General features: G+C 45.0%; 1 protein-coding gene across 6 annotated transcripts in view; it reads right to left on the bottom strand.

Annotated features, from left to right (window-relative positions):
* Window positions 1-22,421, bottom strand: part of LOC122928542 (solute carrier organic anion transporter family member 1C1-like) — a 214,205-nt gene that overhangs the window by 71,730 nt on the left and 120,054 nt on the right. For all 6 annotated transcript variants that reach the window (XM_044281480.1, XM_044281477.1, XM_044281479.1 and 3 more), the window contains one exon: window positions 20,671-20,769. In XM_044281480.1, the coding sequence (XP_044137415.1) occupies window positions 20,671-20,769 (99 nt within the window). The remainder of the gene's footprint in view (window positions 1-20,670; window positions 20,770-22,421) is intronic.

A 22,421-nucleotide genomic window follows, 5' to 3' on the forward strand; every position in this document is an offset into this window, starting at 1 on the left:
AGGTTGCGGCTGCGACAGTAGGGCGAGATTAGGCAGATTAACTCCTCCAAAGGACTTGATTAACTGATCGATCTGCAGCTGTGGATCATTGAGCTGCTGATCCTCAATTGCTCACTGTTTTTAGGCTGCCCAGACCGTTTGTCAGTCACATTTTTCTGGGGTGATCGGCGGCCATTTTGTGTCTTGTGGTGCGCCAGCACAAGCTGCGACCAAGTGCATTTAACCCTCAATGGTGTGGTTGTTTTTTGGCTAAAGCCTACATCAGGGTGAAGCTGTCACACCAAGTGCATTTAACCAGCAATAGTCTGTTCATTTTTTGGCCATATACAAAATCAGGGGCAAGCTGCGCCTGTCACCAAGTGCATTTAACCCTCAATGGTGTGGTTGTTTTTTGGCTAAAGCCTACATCAGGGTGAAGCTGTCACACCAAGTGCATTTAACCAGCAATAGTCTGTTCATTTTTTGGCCATATACTAAATCAGGGGCAAGCTGCGCCTGTCACCAAGTGCATTTAACCCTCAATGGTGTGGTTGTTTTTTGGCTAAAGCCTACATCAGGGTGAAGCTGTCACACCAAGTGCATTTAACCAGCAATAGTCTGTTTATTTTTTGGCCATATCCCAGTCTAATTCTGTCACTAAATCCATACCGGTCACCCAGCGCCTAAATACTAGGCCTCAAATTTATATCCCGCTAAATCTGTCCTTAGTGCTGTAGCTGGGCGAGTTATTTAGTGTCCGTTCAAGCACATTTCTTGTTCTGGGTTGAAATACAATTCCCAATTTAGCAATTTCATAATTTAGTGGTTTCTGCTATATCAGAGCTATTTGAAATCTATCCCTAAAAGGGTATATAATATTCAAGGTGCACATTGGGTCATTCAGAATAACTTCACACACACCCGCTACTGTGTATTTCCAAGTCTAATTCTGGCACTAAACCCATACCTGTCACCCAGCGCCTAAATACTAGGCCTCAAATTTATATCCAGCTAAATCTGTCCCTAGTGCTGTAGCTGGGCGAGTTATTTAGTGTCCGTTCAAGCACATTTCTTGTTCTGGGTTGAAATACAATTCCCAATTTAGCAATTTCATAATTTAGTGGTTTCTGCTATATCAGAGCTATTTGAAATCTATCCCTAAAAGGGTATATAATATTCAAGGTGCACATTGGGTCATTCAGAATAACTTCACACACACCCGCTACTGTGTATTTCCAAGTCTAATTCTGGCACTAAACCCATACCTGTCACCCAGCGCCTAAATACTAGGCCTCAAATTTATATCCCGCTAAATCTGTCCTTAGTGCTGTAGCTGGGCGAGTTATTTAGTGTCCGTTCAAGCACATTTCTTGTTCTGGGTTGAAATACAATTCCCAATTTAGCAATTTCATAATTTAGTGGTTTCTGCTATATCAGAGCTATTTGAAATCTATCCCTAAAAGGGTATATAATATTCAAGGTGCACATAGGGTCATTCAGAATAACTTCACACACCCGCTACTGTGCATTTCCAAATCTAATTCTGTCACTAAACCCATACCTGTCACCCAGCGCCTAAATACTAGGCCTCAAATTTATATCCCGCTAAATCTCTCGTTACCGCTGTCCTGTTGTGGCTGGGAAAGTTATTTAGTGTCCGTCAAAGCACATTTTTTGTTCTGGGTTGAAATACAATTCCCAATTTAGCAATTTCATAATTTAGTCGTTTCTGCTATATCAGAGCTATTTGAAATCTATCTCTAAAAGGGTAGATCATATTGAAGGTGCACATAGGGTCATTCAGAATAACTTCACACACACGCTTCTGTGCATTTCCAAGTCTAATTCTGTCACTAAATCCATACCGGTCACCCAGCGCCTAAATACTAGGCCTCAAATTTATATCCCGCTGAATTTGAATACAATACATTGGGCCAAATAATATATTTGTTGTTGTGGTGAACCATAACAATGAGAAAAACATCTAGTAAGGGACGCGGACGTGGACATGGTCGTGGTGGTGTTAGTGGACCCTCTGGTGCTGGGAGAGGACGTGGCCGTTCTGCCACATCCACACGTCCTAGTGTACCAACTACCTCAGGTCCCAGTAGCCGCCAGAATTTACAGCGATATATGGTGGGGCCCAATGCCGTTCTAAGGATGGTAAGGCCTGAGCAGGTACAGGCATTAGTCAATTGGGTGGCCGACAGTGGATCCAGCACGTTCACATTATCTCCCACCCAGTCTTCTGCAGAAAGCGCACAGATGGCGCCTGAAAACCAACCCCATCAGTCTGTCACATCACCCCCATGCATACCAGGGAAACTGTCTCAGCCTCAAGTTATGCAGCAGTCTCTTATGCTGTTTGAAGACTCCGCTGGCAGGGTTTCCCAAGGGCATCCACCTAGCCCTTCCCCAGCGGTGAAAGACATAGAATGCACTGACGCACAACCACTTATGTTTCCTGATGATGAGGACATGGGAATACCACCTCAGCATGTCTCTGATGATGACGAAACACAGGTGCCAACTGCTGCGTCTTTCTGCAGTGTGCAGACTGAACAGGAGGTCAGGGATCAAGACTGGGTGGAAGACGATGCAGGGGACGATGAGGTCCTAGACCCCACATGGAATGAAGGTCGTGCCACTGACTTTCACAGTTCGGAGGAAGAGGCAGTGGTGAGACCGAGCCAACAGCGTAGCAAAAGAGGGAGCAGTGGGCAAAAGCAGAACACCCGCCGCCAAGAGACTCCGCCTGCTACTGACCGCCGCCATCTGGGACCGAGCACCCCAAAGGCAGCTTCAAGGAGTTCCCTGGCATGGCACTTCTTCAAACAATGTGCTGACGACAAGACCCGAGTGGTTTGCACGCTGTGCCATCAGAGCCTGAAGCGAGGCATTAACGTTCTGAACCTGAGCACAACCTGCATGACCAGGCACCTGCATGCAAAGCATGAACTGCAGTGGAGTAAACACCTTAAAACCAAGGAAGTCACTCAGGCTCCCCCTGCTACCTCTTCTGCTGCTGCCGCCTCGGCCTATTCTGCTGCTGCCGCCTCGGCCTCTTCCTCCGCCTCTGGAGGAACGTTGGCACCTGCCGCCCAGCAAACAGGGGATGTACCACCAACACCACCACCACCACCTCCGTCACCAAGCGTCTCAACCATGTCACACGCCAGCGTTCAGCTCTCCATCTCACAAACATTTGATAGAAAGCGTAAATTCCCACCTAGCCACCCTCGATCCCTGGCCCTGAATGCCAGCATTTCTAAACTACTGGCCTATGAAATGCTGTCATTTAGGCTGGTGGACACAGACAGCTTCAAACAGCTCATGTCGCTTGCTGTCCCACAGTATGTTGTTCCCAGCCGGCACTACTTCTCCAAGAGAGCCGTGCCTTCCCTGCACAACCAAGTATCCGATAAAATCAAGTGTGCACTGCGCAACGCCATCTGTGGCAAGGTCCACCTAACCACAGATACGTGGACCAGTAAGCACGGCCAGGGACGCTATATCTCCCTAACTGCACACTGGGTAAATGTAGTGGCAGCTGGGCCCCAGGCGGAGAGCTGTTTGGCGCACGTCCTTCCGCCGCCAAGGATCGCAGGGCAACATTCTTTGCCTCCTGTTGCCACCTCCTCCTTCTCGGCTTCCTCCTCCTCTTCTTCCACCTGCTCATCCAGTCAGCCACACACCTTCACCACCAACTTCAGCACAGCCCGGGGTAAACGTCAGCAGGCCATTCTGAAACTCATATGTTTGGGGGACAGGCCCCACACCGCACAGGAGTTGTGGCGGGGTATAGAACAACAGACCGACGAGTGGTTGCTGCCGGTGAGCCTCAAGCCCGGCCTGGTGGTGTGTGATAATGGGCGAAATCTCGTTGCAGCTCTGGGACTAGCCAATTTGACGCACATCCCTTGCTTGGCGCATGTGCTGAATTTGGTGGTGCAGAAGTTCATTCACAACTACCCCGACATGTCAGAGCTGCTGCATAAAGTGCGGGCCGTCTGTTCGCGCTTCCGGCGTTCACATCCTGCTGCTGCTCGCCTGTCTGCGCTACAGCGTAACTTCGGCCTTCCCGCTCACCGCCTCATATGCGACGTGCCCACCAGGTGGAACTCCACCTTGCACATGCTGGACAGACTGTGCGAGCAGCAGCAGGCCATAGTGGAGTTTCAGCTGCAGCACGCACGGGTCAGTCGCACTACAGAACAGCACCACTTCACCACCAATGACTGGGCCTCCATGCGAGACCTGTGTGCCCTGTTGCGCTGTTTCGAGTACTCCACCAACATGGCCAGTGGCGATGACACCGTTATCAGCGTTACAATACCACTTCTATGTCTCCTTGAGAAAACACTTAGGGCGATGATGGAAGAGGAGGTGGCCCAGGAGGAGGAGGAGGAGGAGGAGGAAGAGGGGTCATTTTTAGCACTTTCAGGCCAGTCTCTTCGAAGTGACTCAGAGGGAGGTTTTTGGCAACAGCAGAGGCCAGGTACAAATGTGGCCAGCCAGGGCCCACTACTGGAGGACGAGGAGGACGAGGATGAGGAGGAGGTGGAGGAGGATGAGGATGAAGCATGGTCACAGCGGGGTGGCACCCAACGCAGCTCGGGTCCATCACTGGTGCGTGGCTGGGGGGAAAGGCAGGACGATGACGATACGCCTCCCACAGAGGACAGCTTGTCCTTACCCCTGGGCAGCCTGGCACACATGAGCGACTACATGCTGCAGTGCCTGCGCAACGACAGCAGAGTTGCCCACATTTTAACCTGTGCGGACTACTGGGTTGCCACCCTGCTGGATCCACGCTACAAAGACAATGTGCCCACCTTACTTCCTGCACTGGAGCGTGATAGGAAGATGCGCGAGTACAAGCGCACGTTGGTAGACGCGCTACTGAGAGCATTCCCAAATGTCACAGGGGAACAAGTGGAAGCCCAAGGCCAAGGCAGAGGAGGAGCAAGAGGTCGCCAAGGCAGCTGTGTCACGGCCAGCTCCTCTGAGGGCAGGGTTAGCATGGCAGAGATGTGGAAAACTTTTGTCAACACGCCACAGCTAACTGCACCACCACCTGATACGCAACGTGTTAGCAGGAGGCAACATTTCACTAACATGGTGGAACAGTACGTGTGCACACCCCTCCACGTACTGACTGATGGTTCGGCCCCATTCAACTTCTGGGTCTCTAAATTGTCCACGTGGCCAGAGCTAGCCTTTTATGCCTTGGAGGTGCTGGCCTGCCCGGCAGCCAGCGTTTTGTCTGAACGTGTATTCAGCACGGCAGGGGGCGTCATTACAGACAAACGCAGCCGCCTGTCTACAGCCAATGTGGACAAGCTGACGTTCATAAAAATGAACCAGGCATGGATCCCACAGGACCTGTCCGTCCCTTGTCCAGATTAGACATTAACTACCTCCCCATAACCATATATTATTGGACTCCAGGGCACTTCCTCATTCAATCCTATTTTTATTTTCATTTTACCATTATATTGCGAGGCTACCCAAAGTTGAATGAACCTCTCCTCTGCCTGTGTGCTAGGCCTAAATATATGCCAATGGACTGTTGCAGTGGTGGCTGACGTGAAGCCTCATTCTCTGCTATGACATGCAGACTGATTCTCTGCTGACATGAAGACAGATTCTCTGTTACGGGACCTCCCTCCTCTGCCTGGGTGCTGGGCCTAAATATATGCCAATGGACTGTTGCAGTGGTGGCTGACATGAAGCCTGATTCTCTGCTATGACATGCAGACTAATTCTCTGCTGACATGAAGCCAGATTGTCTGTTACGGGACCTCTCTCCTCTGCCTGGGTGCTGGGCCTAAATTTATGACAATGGACTGTTGCAGTGGTGGCTGACGTGAAGCCTGATTCTCTGCTATGACATGCAGACTGATTCTCTGCTGACATGAAGCCAGATTGTCTGTTACGGGACCTCTCTGCTCTGCCTGTGTGCTAGGCCTAAATATATGCCAATGGACTGTTGCAGTGGTGGCTGACGTGAAGCCTCATTCTCTGCTATGACATGCAGACTGATTCTCTGCTGACATGAAGCCAGATTGTCTGTTACGGGACCTCTCTGCTCTGCCTGTGTGCTAGGCCTAAATATATGCCAATGGACTGTTGCAGTGGTGGCTGACGTGAAGCCTGATTCTCTGCTATGACATGCAGACTGATTCTCTGCTGACATGAAGCCAGATTGTCTGTTACGGGACCTCTCTGCTCTGCCTGTGTGCTAGGCCTAAATATATGCCAATGGACTGTTGCAGTGGTGGGTGACGTGAAGCCTCATTCTCTGCTATGACATGCAGACTGATTCTCTGCTGACATGAAGACAGATTCTCTGTTACGGGACCTCCCTCCTCTGCCTGGGTGCTGGGCCTAAATATATGCCAATGGACTGTTGCAGTGGTGGCTGACATGAAGCCTGATTCTCTGCTATGACATGCAGACTAATTCTCTGCTGACATGAAGCCAGATTGTCTGTTACGGGACCTCTCTCCTCTGCCTGGGTGCTGGGCCTAAATTTATGACAATGGACTGTTGCAGTGGTGGCTGACGTGAAGCCTGATTCTCTGCTATGACATGCAGACTGATTCTCTGCTGACATGAAGCCAGATTGTCTGTTACGGGACCTCTCTGCTCTGCCTGTGTGCTAGGCCTAAATATATGCCAATGGACTGTTGCAGTGGTGGGTGACGTGAAGCCTCATTCTCTGCTATGACATGCAGACTGATTCTCTGCTGACATGAAGACAGATTCTCTGTTACGGGACCTCCCTCCTCTGCCTGGGTGCTGGGCCTAAATATATGCCAATGGACTGTTGCAGTGGTGGCTGACATGAAGCCTGATTCTCTGCTATGACATGCAGACTAATTCTCTGCTGACATGAAGCCAGATTGTCTGTTACGGGACCTCTCTCCTCTGCCTGGGTGCTGGGCCTAAATTTATGACAATGGACTGTTGCAGTGGTGGCTGACGTGAAGCCTGATTCTCTGCTATGACATGCAGACTGATTCTCTGCTGACATGAAGCCAGATTGTCTGTTACGGGACCTCTCTGCTCTGCCTGTGTGCTAGGCCTAAATATATGCCAATGGACTGTTGCAGTGGTGGCTGACGTGAAGCCTCATTCTCTGCTATGACATGCAGACTGATTCTCTGCTGACATGAAGCCAGATTGTCTGTTACGGGACCTCTCTGCTCTGCCTGTGTGCTAGGCCTAAATATATGCCAATGGACTGTTGCAGTGGTGGGTGACGTGAAGCCTCATTCTCTGCTATGACATGCAGACTGATTCTCTGCTGACATGAAGCCAGATTCTCTGTTACGGGACCTCTCTCCTCTGCCTGTGTGTGTGCTGGGCCTAAATATATGCCAATGGACTGTTGCAGTGGTGGCTGACGTGAAGCCTGATTCTCTGCTATGACATGCAGACTGATTCTCTGCTGACATGAAGCCAGATTGTCTGTTACGGGACCTCTCTCCTCTGCCTGTGTGTGTGCTGGGCCTAAATATATGCCAATGGACTGTTGCAGTGGTGGCTGACGTGAAGCCTCATTCTCTGCTATGACATGCAGACTAATTCTCTGCTGACATGAAGACAGATTCTCTGTTACGGGACCTCTCTCCTCTGCCTGGGTGCCGGGGCCTAAATATCTGAGAATGGACTGTTCCAGTGGTGGGTGACGGGAAGCCAGATTCTCTGCTATGGAACCTCTCTCCAATTGATTTTGGTTAATTTTTATTTATTTAATTTTTATTTTAATTCATTTCCCTATCCACACTTGTTTGCAGGGGATTTACCTACATGTTGCTGCCTTTTGCAGCCCTCTAGCTCTTTCCTAGGCTGTTTTACAGCCTTTTTAGTGCCGAAAAGTTCGGGTCCCCATTGACTTCAATGGGGTTCGGGTTCGGGACGAAGTTCGGATCGGGTTCGGATCCCGAACCCGAACATTTCCGGGATGTTCGGCCGAACTTCTCGAACCCGAACATCCAGGTGTTCGCTCAACTCTATAGGCAACCCATCCCCATAAAATGTCCATCAGCATGAAAACAAGGAAGGGAAGAAAAAACCTAACAAACAACATGTCCCAGCAACTCTAACTCCCTCCATAGGCACGGCAGGCACCATTTTGTAAATTTTGGTTTTCTCTCTGGTAATGTTTTTATGTGCTATTATGGGTACTTTGATAGATCTACTACTTGATAGATCTCAATAAAGATTAAGGTAGTAATTTAGAAACAGATATGTCTTCTTCCCTGCTCACACCAGGTCTAAAAAAGGGGTCATTGTGTGGGCGGGGAAGGGGATGGGCCGGCAGGAAGCTGTCTTACATTTAGAATTGGCGGTGGAAACACCTTAGTTTATGTAGAGGCTAGCACCCTACATAACTTCAGCAATCCACCGCCAGTGCAGGGGCTTAAGACCGGTGCCCCTAAATATATTGTACTGGTGTTTATTTTATGGATGCATTAGTGCTAGGGAATTTGTAGGTGAGGCTCAAAAGGTACAGGACAAACCCCCTAGCTGCAAATCAGATTACAACACCTCAAGACATACAGTATATAGTACAACACCCCCACACAGTAGATGCTCACTGAAGTATAGATGGTGCAGATAATGGGAGTAGTAGTGGCTATGATTAAGTGTTGTGTACTTCTTGAGGCCTCATTCCTTGGGGATCAGAGCAGTGTAAATATCATTTGAAGAATGAAACCAGAAATAAACATATAACAGACTCTTTTTACCAAGGCGCAGCATGTAACATTTGGTACATTCAATAGCAGCAGATTCAAAGTACAGTTTCTGGCACCAGTAAGCAAGTATGGAGGCAGGGTGGATGGCTACAACTTAGAACTTGTGGGAGTAGATGTCCAATATCAAGGTTAGACTTTAGCTTTAACTGGCCAAGTGGTAGTTCTGGGTGATCGGCAGGGGCAGATTGGCAATGGACCCTACAGGGAAATTTCCCGGTGGGGGGCCTCCTGGGCTCTCCTCATGGCCGGCCAGTGGAAGTTTTTGGGGGATGTATTTTGTGTTGCTGGCAGTATTTTGTGATGCACCGATATTTGGCTCTGTTGGGGTGGTATAATGTGCCACAATATGGTATTGCTGGCCCTGCTTTCCATCAATTTAGATGCGACTACAAAACGGGGCCACTTATTTTATTTTTTACAGGGCTGCTTTAAGGTCCCTGTCTGCCCCTGGTGATTGGTGTCTGAGCTGTACTCCCACACCTTACAGCAGTATCTGTTATGCAAGTATTCAGCGGTTTGCTTTGCTGTCTAGTCTTGCTATTGAGGCTTGATAAAGTTGTTCTCGCTGTAGAACCTTTTCCAGGAGCAGGAGCTCTGCAGTGTGCTTCCTCTCCTCTGTGTCTGCACTGGAACTTCTGCTCCTGGCAGGAAGCAGGTCCAGCCCACTCCTACCAGAAGTGGAGGGAACAGGTGCACTCTGTACATCAAGAAACATGACAAATATAATACATTACAATAATGCAGCTGACTACATTCTCTGCACTCTGTACATCAAGAAACATGACAAATATAATATTTGTCAATTGTGTAGCTTTATGAGCAGAGTATAGATAATGTAGTATCATGTACCCGTAGTTCTATGTAAAGCCATAGTGATCATTCTCTGTATAGATGTAATTGTTATCGGCAGTCCTATGTAACACAACATATAACACAGGGGCCACTGCCTGAGGGCCAAAGGCAAGGGGAGGCCCTCAGCCAGCAGCAATGTGATTGAACACTCAGGGCAGCCTAGCCAGGCTCCAGACTCTTGGAGCCATAAACTGCTCACTGCAGCATCAGCAGACTAGTGCCCGTAGAATCGGTGTCCACTTTCACTGTCCAGACCCTCCACCAGGGTCAGCCTTAGTTTAGAAGGCACCCTGTGCAAAATGCATTATTTTTTCCCCACCACAAGATTTCAAAACCGAACATCAAACTGTCTATATATTAAACATAAAAAATTACACCATTTTGTTAACATTGCTGCACTTGGCCGGAAAAAAAACACAAGGCAAGAAGAGGGATGCTCACCTGACCTTGAGAGGAATTGAGGGGCGGAGGGCTTGCCCTGATTGGCTCACAGGATGTCAGCCTGGATGAGAGAATCAGTGCTGCAGCAAGCACGGAGGTGGCCTTGCAGAACGAGGGTGGAAGCGTGTAGCAGTGTCTGACAGAAAACAACCTTAGGGACTTTGTATAGTCACAATCCAATAAACCTGATTCTGCTCAACATCCTGCAAGTCCCTCTGAAACTTTTTTATCTTTAGTTCTTTGATTTGTTTCTCCCAAATAGTATTTCCTTCCTCAATATCTTTCTTGAATAATTCAAGATCATAGGCACTGAGCTGTTGAAATAATTGTGCCTTCTTGTCTCCTTATCCACGACTTCCAGCATGGTATCATTTGCTGTAATCAGCAATTTCACAAAGACCACGGAGCAGTTATTACAAGCCTCTTCCCATTTGGCACTAAGTTGATTTATCTCTAGTCCATAAGATGGAAACACTTGTAGACTTAACCCACGAGGGAAATTCTTTATACATACTACTCAAAAGTCCTATTCCAACATATCCTTAGATGCTTATGTAGAAGACTTTTCAATGTCGCATTCAATTCCCATATGTTTCTTTGTTCTGTATCTTGTACATGAATACCACAGCTATTATAGATTTCCTCAGCCTGGGTTTTCCATGAGGCTTCTCAGGCCAAAAAATCCATTGTCATATGGAGTTAAACTTTAGTGTGTTTGTAGAAAGGGAAGGATATTTTATTGCTACTCTGTCTTTAAGTTCTAAAACAACAGACTAGCAAACCACTCCATAAAATGTCAGGAATACGGAAGGGTTCCAAACAAAAAACCCAGGGACAGGCCTTGTCCTCCCAGAGCCAGAATGTGGGTAGTAGCAGCACCAGCCATCTGGCCAGAAGTAGTAGTGATCATAGCAGTAGGTCACAGTTCTCCCTGGTTTCGGAAAGGCACAGCATTATCATTGAGGAGAAAGAAGATGAGATTGTGGATTGGATGGCTCACTCCACCTTTCAGTCATAGCAGGATGACATGGAGGTGACTTCTGAGCCATTGCATTCAGCCTGCTCCTCCTCCTTGAAGCCCAGGAGAAGCCTTTCAGTGCTGTCCTCTCTGACTTCACTGCCCCTTTCTCCCTTTCTAGTGGGTGCCTTGTTTTTTTCCTAAGAGGCCACAAACCCCTAAACTGCTATGGCAGATAGTCAAGAAAGTCTCCCTGCTGATGACTTGTGTGTAATTCCTGCACCGTTCACCTGATTTGGATGTAAATACCCTCAAATACATAAAGGAAATCAAATTGGATGTAAATTCCCTTAAATACATAAAGGGAATCAACAAGTTAAAAGAGGAGAGAATATTTAAAAGAAGAAAAACTGCTACAAGAGGACATAGTTTTAAATTAGAGGGGCAAAGGTTTAAAAGTATTACTTTACTGAGAGAGTAGTGGATGCATGGAATAGCCTTCCTGCAGAAGTGGCAGCTGCACATACTGTGAAGGAGTTTAAGCATGCATGGGATAGGCATAAGGCTATCCTTCATATAAGATAGGGCCAGGGACTATTCATAGGATTCAGATATATTGGGCAGACTAGATGGGCCAAATGGTTCTTATCTGCCGACATTCTATGTTTCTAAATTAAATCTGACAGTCTGCAGTTAAAGCACATCTTGTTCGTTTCATTTCAAATCCATTGTGGTGGTGTATAGAGCCAAAAATGTTCGAATTGTGTCGATGTCCCAATATTTATGGACCTGACTGAGTAGATATATATATATATATATATATATATATATATATATACACACACACACACAAATACGATTATAAATAAGCTCAACTGCCAAACGGTAGTATCGTAAAAAAAAAAAAACTGTGCTTGTTTTGAGCAATTGCCTAAATATTCTACCCTCAAATAACTGCAGGTTGTGCAGGCATTTGGGGGTAGTAGCAGTAGCACCAGAGAGAGTAGCAGCAGGTGAATCATTGGGTCGGCGATAAATAGCCAATGTCAGCAGTGGCAGGTCTATTCATTCTCATGGAGCGGAGATGTGTGGAAATCCTCAGAAATCAATTTGACTGATTGATTTTGAAAAAAGTAATGTTTTGGACACTCGCACAGGACAAGTTGGCCCGTTTGGGTGTGAAGACGCCACCTGCCGTGCTGGAAATCCTCTCTGAGATGACACCGAAAGCTAGACAAAACAATACAGCAATATCAAACTGGGCCAATTCTAGCCACTGTTCCAATCTGTCTTCCCAGAAGTCCATGGCATCAGGGAGCAGAGTTTGGTCTGGAAAAAGGACACAATCCAGGTATGACTGAAACTAGTTGTGCATGTCTGTTTGCTGATGTGCGTCATGTTAACGCAGCAGTAGAAAAAAACTGTTCCATTATGTTGCAAACTGAAGTGGTTTCTGATATTTTTAGTAGAGACAACTCGAAAGTGGTGACTTAAATTTTGATAAAGGCGCATAACTACACCACACTTTTTTTTTTTTTTTTTTAATCTTTTTTATTTCCATTTCGTACAATAAATACTTCCGTAACACAACATTATCCCAACAATACATATGAAAAAGTTATTAACAAATGGTGGTTACAATTCATCTTTCATTTGTATTCTTTTTCTTTCTTTCACCCCATCCCAACCACCTCCCGACACCCACCCTCCCATTACCCCCCGCGTGGAGAGAGATAAAAAAAAAAAAAAAAACACAAGCTAAAGTACCCAATTTTTCCAGACCTGGTCGAGGTTTAAAAACTTTTTAGTATAATTCTGCATCCCACGTTCTTCTTTAATTAACTTGTCTATTGTTTTCCTCCACTGTTCCACCGTCGGTGGATCTGCCTTTATCCATTTCCTAAGTATCAGGATTCTAGCCTGAAATAATACTTTATTTAAGACCAATCGTATATTTTTGTTTAACTTCAAGTGTTCAGTTGCCCCTAAAATACAAATTACTGGGTCATTTGGTACTCGGACCTTCAGTAACAAAAACACAGTTTCCATAATTTCTGTCCAGTATCTATGAAGCCTGGGACACCTCCAGAAACAGTGTATCAAATCAGCTCTCTCTTCCTGACATTTTAAACATTTATCTGTTGGTCTCACCCCCATTCTTTTTAACATCCATGGAGACCGATGCAGTCTGTGTATTATAAAAAATTGTGAGATCTTATGCGAACCCCTATCCGAAATTGTCGCGTAATTTCTAAGAGCATCGCTCCATTTTTCCTCCGTGAAGGAAACCAAGTCTTTCTGCCATTTCTTCGCGGCAAGCATTGTAGTTGTTTTTCTTTTTGCCTCCATCAAGATCTTATATCTCCTTGCAGTTATTCCACCTCCTTCCCCAGCTGCAATAAACTTATCTAATATCTCTGATGTTTCCCTTCGGTATCTATCCCCCTGTACCGCTATCCGCAATGCATTCCTAAGCTGGAAATATTTATACAGGTCCCTATGGGGGATCCCAAATTCCGACACCATTATATTAAAGTCCTTCAGCTTATCTCCCGCAAAAATCTGTTCTAGGTATTTCACTCCTTTTTTTTCCCAATCTATATAATCCCTTATTGTTTCCAATTCCTTTAAATTAAGATTCTTCCATATCGGTGTATATTTCAAAAACCCTTTAATCTCCAATAATTTCTTAATTTCCCCCCATACATATTCTAACAGGTTAAATATCCTATTACTAGTATTTTTTTTCCCAAAAAAACCTGACTCCAATACCTCTAAGTGATTGAATTTTTCTTTCCATCCCCATCTATTTATTTCTTGTCTACCCACCTGACTATCTAAACTATCCTTTATATTCCCGTATTGTGTTATTAAATAGTAGAAAAATAGATTAGGGAGCGCTAATCCTCCTTCTTTCACTGGGAGCTGAAGGACTTCCTTCTTTATCCGAGGGATCGCACCCTTCCACATAAAATCCCCCATTAATCTATCAAATAGTTTAAAAATATTTTGTGATATTCTTACTGGGGCATTTTGCAATACATAAAGTATCTTTGGGAGGAAGACCATTTTTATTAAATTTACCCTACCCTGCATTGACAGTGGTAATCTTTTCCATATGTGTATTTTAGTTCTTAGTTCTTTTATTAAAGGGAGAATATTTAATTTTTCGTATTCTTCTATGTTCCCAGAGATTTGTATACCGAGATATTTAAAATTTTCGTGCCTTTTTAAAACATGCACCCGTGTGTCTCTCTGTAGTTGCCCCTCTCCTAATAATAACATGTGTGATTTACCCCAATTAATATTTAAACCGGAGTAGAACCCAAACTTATCTATTATCTCTACTATTTTATTAAACTGTTCCCCAGTGTTTTGCAAAAAAAGTAAAATATCATCTGCATACATCAACAATTTTTCTTCTCCACCCACATATGTAAAACTTTTAATCTCCCTGTCATTTCTTATTATATTTGCCAGGGGTTCAATTGCAATTGCAAATAGCAATGGGGAGAGAGGGCATCCCTGCCTTGTACCGCGTGATAGGGCAAACGAAGGGGATAAGCTCCCATCCACAACCACTCTAGCCCTGGGGTTACGATAAATCAGCTGAATCCACCCTATAAATCCTTCTCCTATGCCACATCTCCTTAATACTGCCCATAGATACTCCCATTCGATGCAATCAAACGCCTTTTGGGCATCCAGTGAGAGTATCGCTTTTTCCCCTGCATCTGATCTATTAGCTTCAATATTAAGGAATAGTCTTCTTATATTGGAGTATATTGTTCTACCCGGTATAAAACCTGTTTGATCTTTATTTATTATTTCTTTAATAACCTTAGAGAGCCTGTCTGCTAGAACTTTTGCCAAAATTTTTGCATCTGTATTCAAGAGGGATATAGGCCTATATGAGCCAGGGTCTGTTTGTTCCTTCCCCTTTTTTAGAATTAGGGTCCATTCACACGTCCGTTGTTTGTTTCCTGATCTGTTCCGTTTTTTGCTGAACAGATCTGGACCAGATCTGGACCCATTCATTTTCAATGGGTCCTGAAAAAAAATCTGACATTGTGCTGTCCGTTTTTTTTCAGGACCCATTGAAAATGAATGGGTCCAGATCTGGTCCAGATCTGTTCAGCAAAAAACGGAACAGATCAGGAAACAAACAACGGACGTGTGAATGGACCCTTAATGTAATAATTGCTTCCTTCATAGAGTTCGGTAGCTCACTTAATTTTTGTGCCTCATCCAATGTTATTTTTAATTCTGGAACTAATACCTGTGCGAAGGCTTTATATATTTCAAAGGGCAATCCATCTCCACCTGGTGCTTTCTCGGATTTTACCTTGCCCAATGCTGAATTTATATCTGCCACAGTTATTTCTTTTTCCAGAAATTCTTTTTGTACCTCAGAGATCCTATTAAAAGCAATCTTATCTAGATAGGATTCTAACTCTTGTTTTGAGTATTGTACCCTGGACTTATATAACTCTTGGAAGTAATCCCCAAACACTTTTTTTATATCTTCAGGTACCGTGAGTAATTTTCCCATTTTATCTTTAATCACTCCAATCCATGATTTCCCTTTTTGGTTTCTAACTATATTTGCTAATATTTTTCCGACTTTTTCACCTTCCGAGGCCAACTTAATCCCCTGAAGGAGCAATTCTTTCCTACTTTTTTCTAGTTGATATAGCCTCAACTTTTCTTGTTCTTCCTCCCAAACTCTCTTATTGAATACCGTAGGGTGTCTCATACATACCATTCCAGCCTCTTGTAGTTTTTTTTCCAATGCCCTCCCATTCTCTCTAATATTTTTTTTCCAATAATTTACTTTTTTAAACAATAATCCCCTCAAAAAAGCCTTAAAGGTGTCCCAAACCACAAGTCTACCGGCAGAACCATTATTTTCCATAAAAAAGAGTTTCAGCTCTTCTATTATACTCTCTTTATCTGAGATTAATAATAACCAATGGGGATTGAATTTAAACAACGGCAAAGTATTATTTTTATTCAGATCCAGCTCCATTACCATTGCGCTATGGTCCGATAAAGCCATGGGTATATACTTTATCCTAATCCTATTTTGAGATATTAAATTTTTATTTCCCAGAATCATATCTATTCTCGACCAGGTTTGGTGTGTTTTTGAGTAACAAGAATACTTAATTTCATCCGGGTTCTGCATCCGCCAGACATCTACCCAATTAAATTCATACACTAGTTTGCGTAACTCTACATTTTGTGCTCCTCCCCTTCCGCTAGACATCCTATCCTTGAGTGGATCCATAACCGCATTAAAGTCTCCGACCGCAATTAACATACAATCCTGTTTATTCAGCATAAATCTATACAATTGATACAAAACATCTGATTTATAAGGTGGTGGAATATATATATTTGCAAGTACAGTTTTTTTCCCCTCTACATAGCAATATAGAAAGAGGTACCTGCCGCGATCATCAGCCTCACATGCCAAAGCCTCAAACTTAATTTTATTATGTATCAAAATCGAGACCCCTCTAGAGTAGGTAGTGTATACCGAATGATATCCCACCACCATCCATCTCCTCTCCAACCACCTGACTGATTCTTTATCTAAATGCGTCTCCTGGAGGCAGATGACGGCTGGCAGGAACCTCTTGATCCACTCAAGGATAGCAAACCTTTTAACCCTCTCGTGGAGCCCTCTCACATTCAATGATAGAACCCTAACCATCTATCCAGATAGAGCCAAAAAAAAAAAAAACACACTTACAGAAGGATGAGACATGTTTTATGGATATCTGGTCAAAAGTAATAATGCCATAGAGAAGCATAAAATTTGGGTGAAGGGGTGGAACTGTGGAACATAAAAAAAAAATTATGGACAGCTTGCCAGAAGTATTAAAGGGGTTCTCCGAGCTTTTAATATTGAGGACCGACATGCGGCACCCCCACCAATCAGATGTATGAAGGCAAGGTGCGGGCAGTGTGTGCGTGCCATCTCCCTTCTCTCCTGCTCGCTGCTGGTGAGAAGGAAGAGTGTGCCTTCCCTTCATACAGCTAATTGGCAGAGGTGCGGGGTGTTGGACTCCCGGGGATAAGTCATCAATATTAAAAGTCCAGAGAACCCCTTTAAGACTTTGTTTGCTTTTGCTATATTGATGACTTATCAGATCGGTGGGGGCCCATATCAGAGATAATATCAGATCAGTGGGGGCTCATACCAGCGTTGTGTTCTCTTCTCTGTTTACCTGCTCACCCTTGACATTGCAGTGGTGAGCAGGAGTAATTACAGCTCCTCCGTGGCTGTACATTGCCTCTGCTGTTTATTGCTGCAATGGCCACTACCCTTCTCCTGTGATGTCACCTCCTCCTCAGTGCCGTAATCCAGCTCTAATGTCCTGTCCAACACACAATCATTGTCATAGTCCTCATCCTCCCCACCACTTATCAAAACTGTGATATGTCATTGTGGAATCCTTGACCCCTTCCCGGATACTACTGCCCTTGCAGCCATCACTGTTTCTACAAGTGTCATACCAACAGAGCTATGCATAGAATCCCACGGCTCCCCCTGAGTCCCCTCCTAACGGCAATCAAAACACTAAGGCTTCTCACACAAGTCATTAACAGGAAGACTATCTTACGTATATTTCGTAGCACATGGGGTGCTGTTCTCTCTTCTTAGTAAAAAAAGAAGATATCCCACTAGGAATGGGCAGTGAAGACAGATGATGCAAGTGAAAGGCTTCTCTGGGGCTGCAAGAAGGAGGAACAGGAGGAATGAGTCCAAGCTCAAAGTCACAGTCTCAGAGTCGGAGATGACAAGGACATCTTCCTGCTGTGAATCAGAGAAGGAGTAAGCCATCTTGTCCACAATAATAATCTGGCGCCTATCAGAAGTCAGGGAGAACTGTGGCCTATTGACAATTTAGAATGGTAGATTAACGCAGTAAAATTTATTGACAAACTGGCAGTAAAATGCACAGAATATAACTGGATATTACCGTATTTTTCGCCCAGAAGACAAATTTTTTCCCCCCGAAAGAGTCTGCGTCTTAGGGGGCGAATACTAATGAGCCGCTTCCATTATGGAAGCGCTCATTAGTACTGGAGGACCAGGAAGCAGTAAAAGCTCTGTACTCACCGCTTCCTGGTCCTCGGCTGTTGGCTGTGAAGTCTGCGCACAGCACGAGTGTGCCTTGATCTCACGCTGTGCGCAGCATTCACAGCACAGACGGTGGAAAGATGAAGAGGATCACGCTGAGGGTGAGGAGCCAGGACCAGTAGAGGTAAGTATTTTTTTATTTTGTGATCTGAGGCTGATGGGGGCTGAAATATCACAGCTGGGGGCTGAAATATGACTGGAGGCTGCTTATAAATGGATGGGGGCTGATTATTTATGGCTGGGGGCTGCTTTTAAATGGCTGGGGGCTGATATGAGCCATGGGGGTCTGATTGGGGGTCTTCTTTATATTGGGCTCTGATCTGAGGTCTAAAATACATTGGGGATCTAATTGGGGCTGTCAAATGAGGTCTGATTAATATTGGGGGTCTGATTGCTGATCTGAGGTCTAATGCAAAATATTTTTTTATTATTGTCCTCCTCTAAAACCTAGGTGTGTCTTATGAGGCGGTGCGTCTTATAGAGCGAAAAATATGGTATATTAATGCATTAAATGTGTTGAATTAAACTGGTATATTGAAGCTGTACAATGTGTTGAACTGCGTAATTTTAAACCGTAGCAAAATTGCAGCTGTGTTTTCAGTAATTAAAAGAGGCATAATAAAATAAAATTAAAAAAAGGCTGGCACAGAAAAAATGAGGCTTGTGCGTGCACTGCAGGATTTTAGCAATTGCAGTGCATTACATAAAGCTTTCCACTTCCCAGAAGATGCCTTCCTCAAGCACACAACCATATGTATTTTGCGTTTCGCAAAATGTGGATGACTTCTGTGTGCCATCCGTGTTGCATCAGTTTTTTAACGTGGAATGAGGACTCATTGACTTCAGTTGGTCTGTGGGCTACATTTTGCGGCCAAGAATAGTTGTAGTAAAATGTTCTATCAGTTGCAGAACAGACATATGGATTCGGGAAGCACACAGAAGACATCCCTTTGCAGTTTTTTTTTATGCCAATCTTTAAGTCTTTTAAAATCTCCAAAAATAACAGTATGAAGATAGGGCATCAATACCTAAATAGTGGACAGCTCCTTTATGGTCAACATTAGCGGAATCCTTAAAGGGTTAATAGAAGCATTGGCTGACCAGAGGCTCAGCTACTGTCACGGCTGGTGGTAGGGGAAACCGCCAGCCGTGCGGTGCCAGGAGATGGTAGGGTTACCACTTGGCCAGGACCACAGAATTAGGGAGCGGGTCACCTCCTATTGCGTCCCTAACGCTGACCCTGTCTCCTGTCAGTATGAGCCGACCTTGATGGTAGGAGGACTCATACGCTGGAACCTATAGTCCCTACAAGCCCTCAAGTCAGCCCTGAACTAGAGAACAGGGTAGACAGCCCGTTCCTCCTGGAGACGGAGAAACAGGAGTCTAATGTGGCCAAGCTACAAAGGGAAACCGAAACAGCTTATGGCAGTGACAGGCAAATGGAACCAACACATCACTCACCTGCCACAGACAACACAACCAGGAACCCATGTGCAGGTGCTGTTAGTTCAAGACACCAATAAACACAGCACACACCAGACATCACACAGGAACCCTGGACCATAAGCTGCAATAACACAAAACCCCACACACACCTAGATAACACCATGTAACAAAGGTTTATGACCAGAAGGGAGGCCCCCACTGGTAGATGGTAATATACAGGAGGCTGCTCCAGCTATGCCTGGCTGAGAGCAACCCACTGAGCCAAGCCAGAGAACGAGGCTTTATAGGCCTAAGTGGCCACACCCACCGGTCAGAACACACCCAGTGACATCACACACACTGGGAAGAGCATTAACCCTTCCAGCACCATAGGAAAGGGAAAACACACATAAAGGGGAAAGCACACAAACTCACTCGCCCGTTACCGCCGGCAACGGCATGCGCGGCAACCGTGTCCTAAAGAACAGCCAACAGGCCGAGACACTTCCACTACATGCAAACAACACCAGACGTTGCCGCGGACAACCGCAGGTGAAGGGAGGAGTCCAAGTGCATACTAAACACCACCTCGTGCACAACAAACAGACAAGGGAGTGCACACAAAAACACGTTGCCAAGGGCAACACACAAAGTGCACACTGATAAAAGGCACACCTATAGGAGAGGTTGCCAGGAGCAACCGCATGCCTACCGCAGCAAGCTGCCTAACACCACTCAGGCTGCACTGCTGCCAAATACCCAATGTTGCCAGCGGCAACCACAGGTGAGGCAACATACTATAGCCCTCACCTGTGATTGACAACAACACCAAGACCGCTGGCAACTGCATGCGGCCACAAGAGTCACGACCAATGACCAAGGGTCGTGACAGCTACAAACAGCTGCATACACCCCTGTATCAGGGAAATATTACAGTTGCTGCACCACAAACCACTATTGCCACCTTTGTTGCATTGCATATGTGAGTTGACTTATTCGCTTCTTATATCTAACGTTGCTTCTTTGCATTCTACAACCATGATTTTTATGACAACACAATTAATGAAGATTTATAAATAATAATGGTAACTCACCTAGATCCACAAATCCGATATCTACGTAGAACCTAGCGAATAATGAGCTAATCATCAATCCAGCCATAGGGCCCAACAACGCCACAGAGTGCAGACAAGCTGAGGAGGAAAACAAAATCACCACAATAACAGTATTGTCATAATAGTGGCAGGGATGCAGTAATCGTAATACACAGGTTTCCTTTCTAATCTGCCCCCTTCCACACTAGAGGCTAAACATCAGCACCACAAGGGTGACTCCAAGAATACAAGCTGATTATGAGAGTCCTAGCAGAGAAGAAGCTTCAAGGACTAGGCTTGTATACAGAAGTATGTACTGTAGCTAGGGTTACCCCTAAGCAAAGTTAGAAAAAATGTAAATTCTTCCTAAAGATTTGATTCAATCCGAAATAATTTGTCGCAAAGCACGTTATAAATCAGCTTTTACTCTGTCTGCAGGGAGATTGTATCTTGGTGTACATCACTGTGCATTGCAGAAACATGCATAGCTAGTCCGCGGTGGTAGTGAAACACTTACTGTGCGTCAGTATGACAGGCAGGTGACAGGTGTCACTCTTAGACTCAGTTCATACTTCACTTATTTGGTCAGTTACTGGTCAAAAACTGACCTTACAGGTCAATGTTAGTGTCAGGTATAATGTACTTAACCAAACAGTCACCCAAGATTCTACTACATAGTGAAAGAGCGCACTCCTTTTACACTGATTCCACATAGATTTCTAGAGAATCTGTTCTGTTACACACTGATACAAGTAGTGGGCCCATGACAGAGTGGAGAGGGTGTCAGCAGTAAGCTTGTGCCACTGTTCATTTTTCTGTTCTTCTGATCCAACAAAAGAACAACCCCCCAAAAATTAATCCTGTCTTTTGAGCATCTGCCTTCACATGGTCAGTATTTGGTCAGTAATTGATCAGTATTGGTAAGGCCAAAAATAATAGACTAGAAATGACACGTGATGGGAAATTTTTCTCCATGTCTTCTGTGTTTTGGACCCACTCCTGCTTTTCTCTTCCAATTCACGAGCAAATCCTGATGCAAAATGCTGACCGTGTAATACAGGCCTTATGCTCAAATTGCATGAGTTTTAGATATTTGTCTCTGAAATCGGTTTTATTCAGATGCAAAAGAAGTCCTGCATGTAGGACTTTAATGTGCTCTATCACACAGTCAATATTAGTTCCGTTTTTTTCTCAGTATTTTATCAATATTAGTAAGACCCCCAAAAAAACAGGAGCTGATCCAAAACACTGATAACACCTGATGGAAATATTTGCATGTCTTCTCTGTTTTGGACCCACTCCTGCTTTTGGCTTCCAAGTCATGAGCAAATCATGATGCAAAATACTGACCGTGTGATAGAGGCCTTATGGATGCTCCAAAGACAGGATTTGTTGTGTTTTCTATTTTTTTTGTTCTGCTGACAGATCAGAAGAAGGGTCAAATAAATGGTGAGGTCAACAATGCCAAACAGGGACACCAGTGGCCCTGTCACAGAGTGGTGAGAGAGGCAACAGCATGAGTAGTTAACATAGTAGCCCGGCCACTGAGTGGGGAGGTGGGGGTGAAGCAACATCAGTGGAAGTAACAGCACAAGATAGTGGCAGTAGGAGAAGATGGCAGCAGAGGCAGCAGGTGTGTGGCATCAGGCAGATGGCGGCATCAGAATAGTGGCTAAAGCACGTGGCCAGAAGTAACGGGCCATTTTTCACAATGTTTTGGTGTGGCTGCCAGAATGATCTAGTCTGATGCA

The sequence above is a fragment of the Bufo gargarizans genome, chromosome 2 (genome assembly GCF_014858855.1).
Source record: "Bufo gargarizans isolate SCDJY-AF-19 chromosome 2, ASM1485885v1, whole genome shotgun sequence".
In the NCBI taxonomy this organism is placed as follows: domain Eukaryota; kingdom Metazoa; phylum Chordata; class Amphibia; order Anura; family Bufonidae; genus Bufo; species Bufo gargarizans.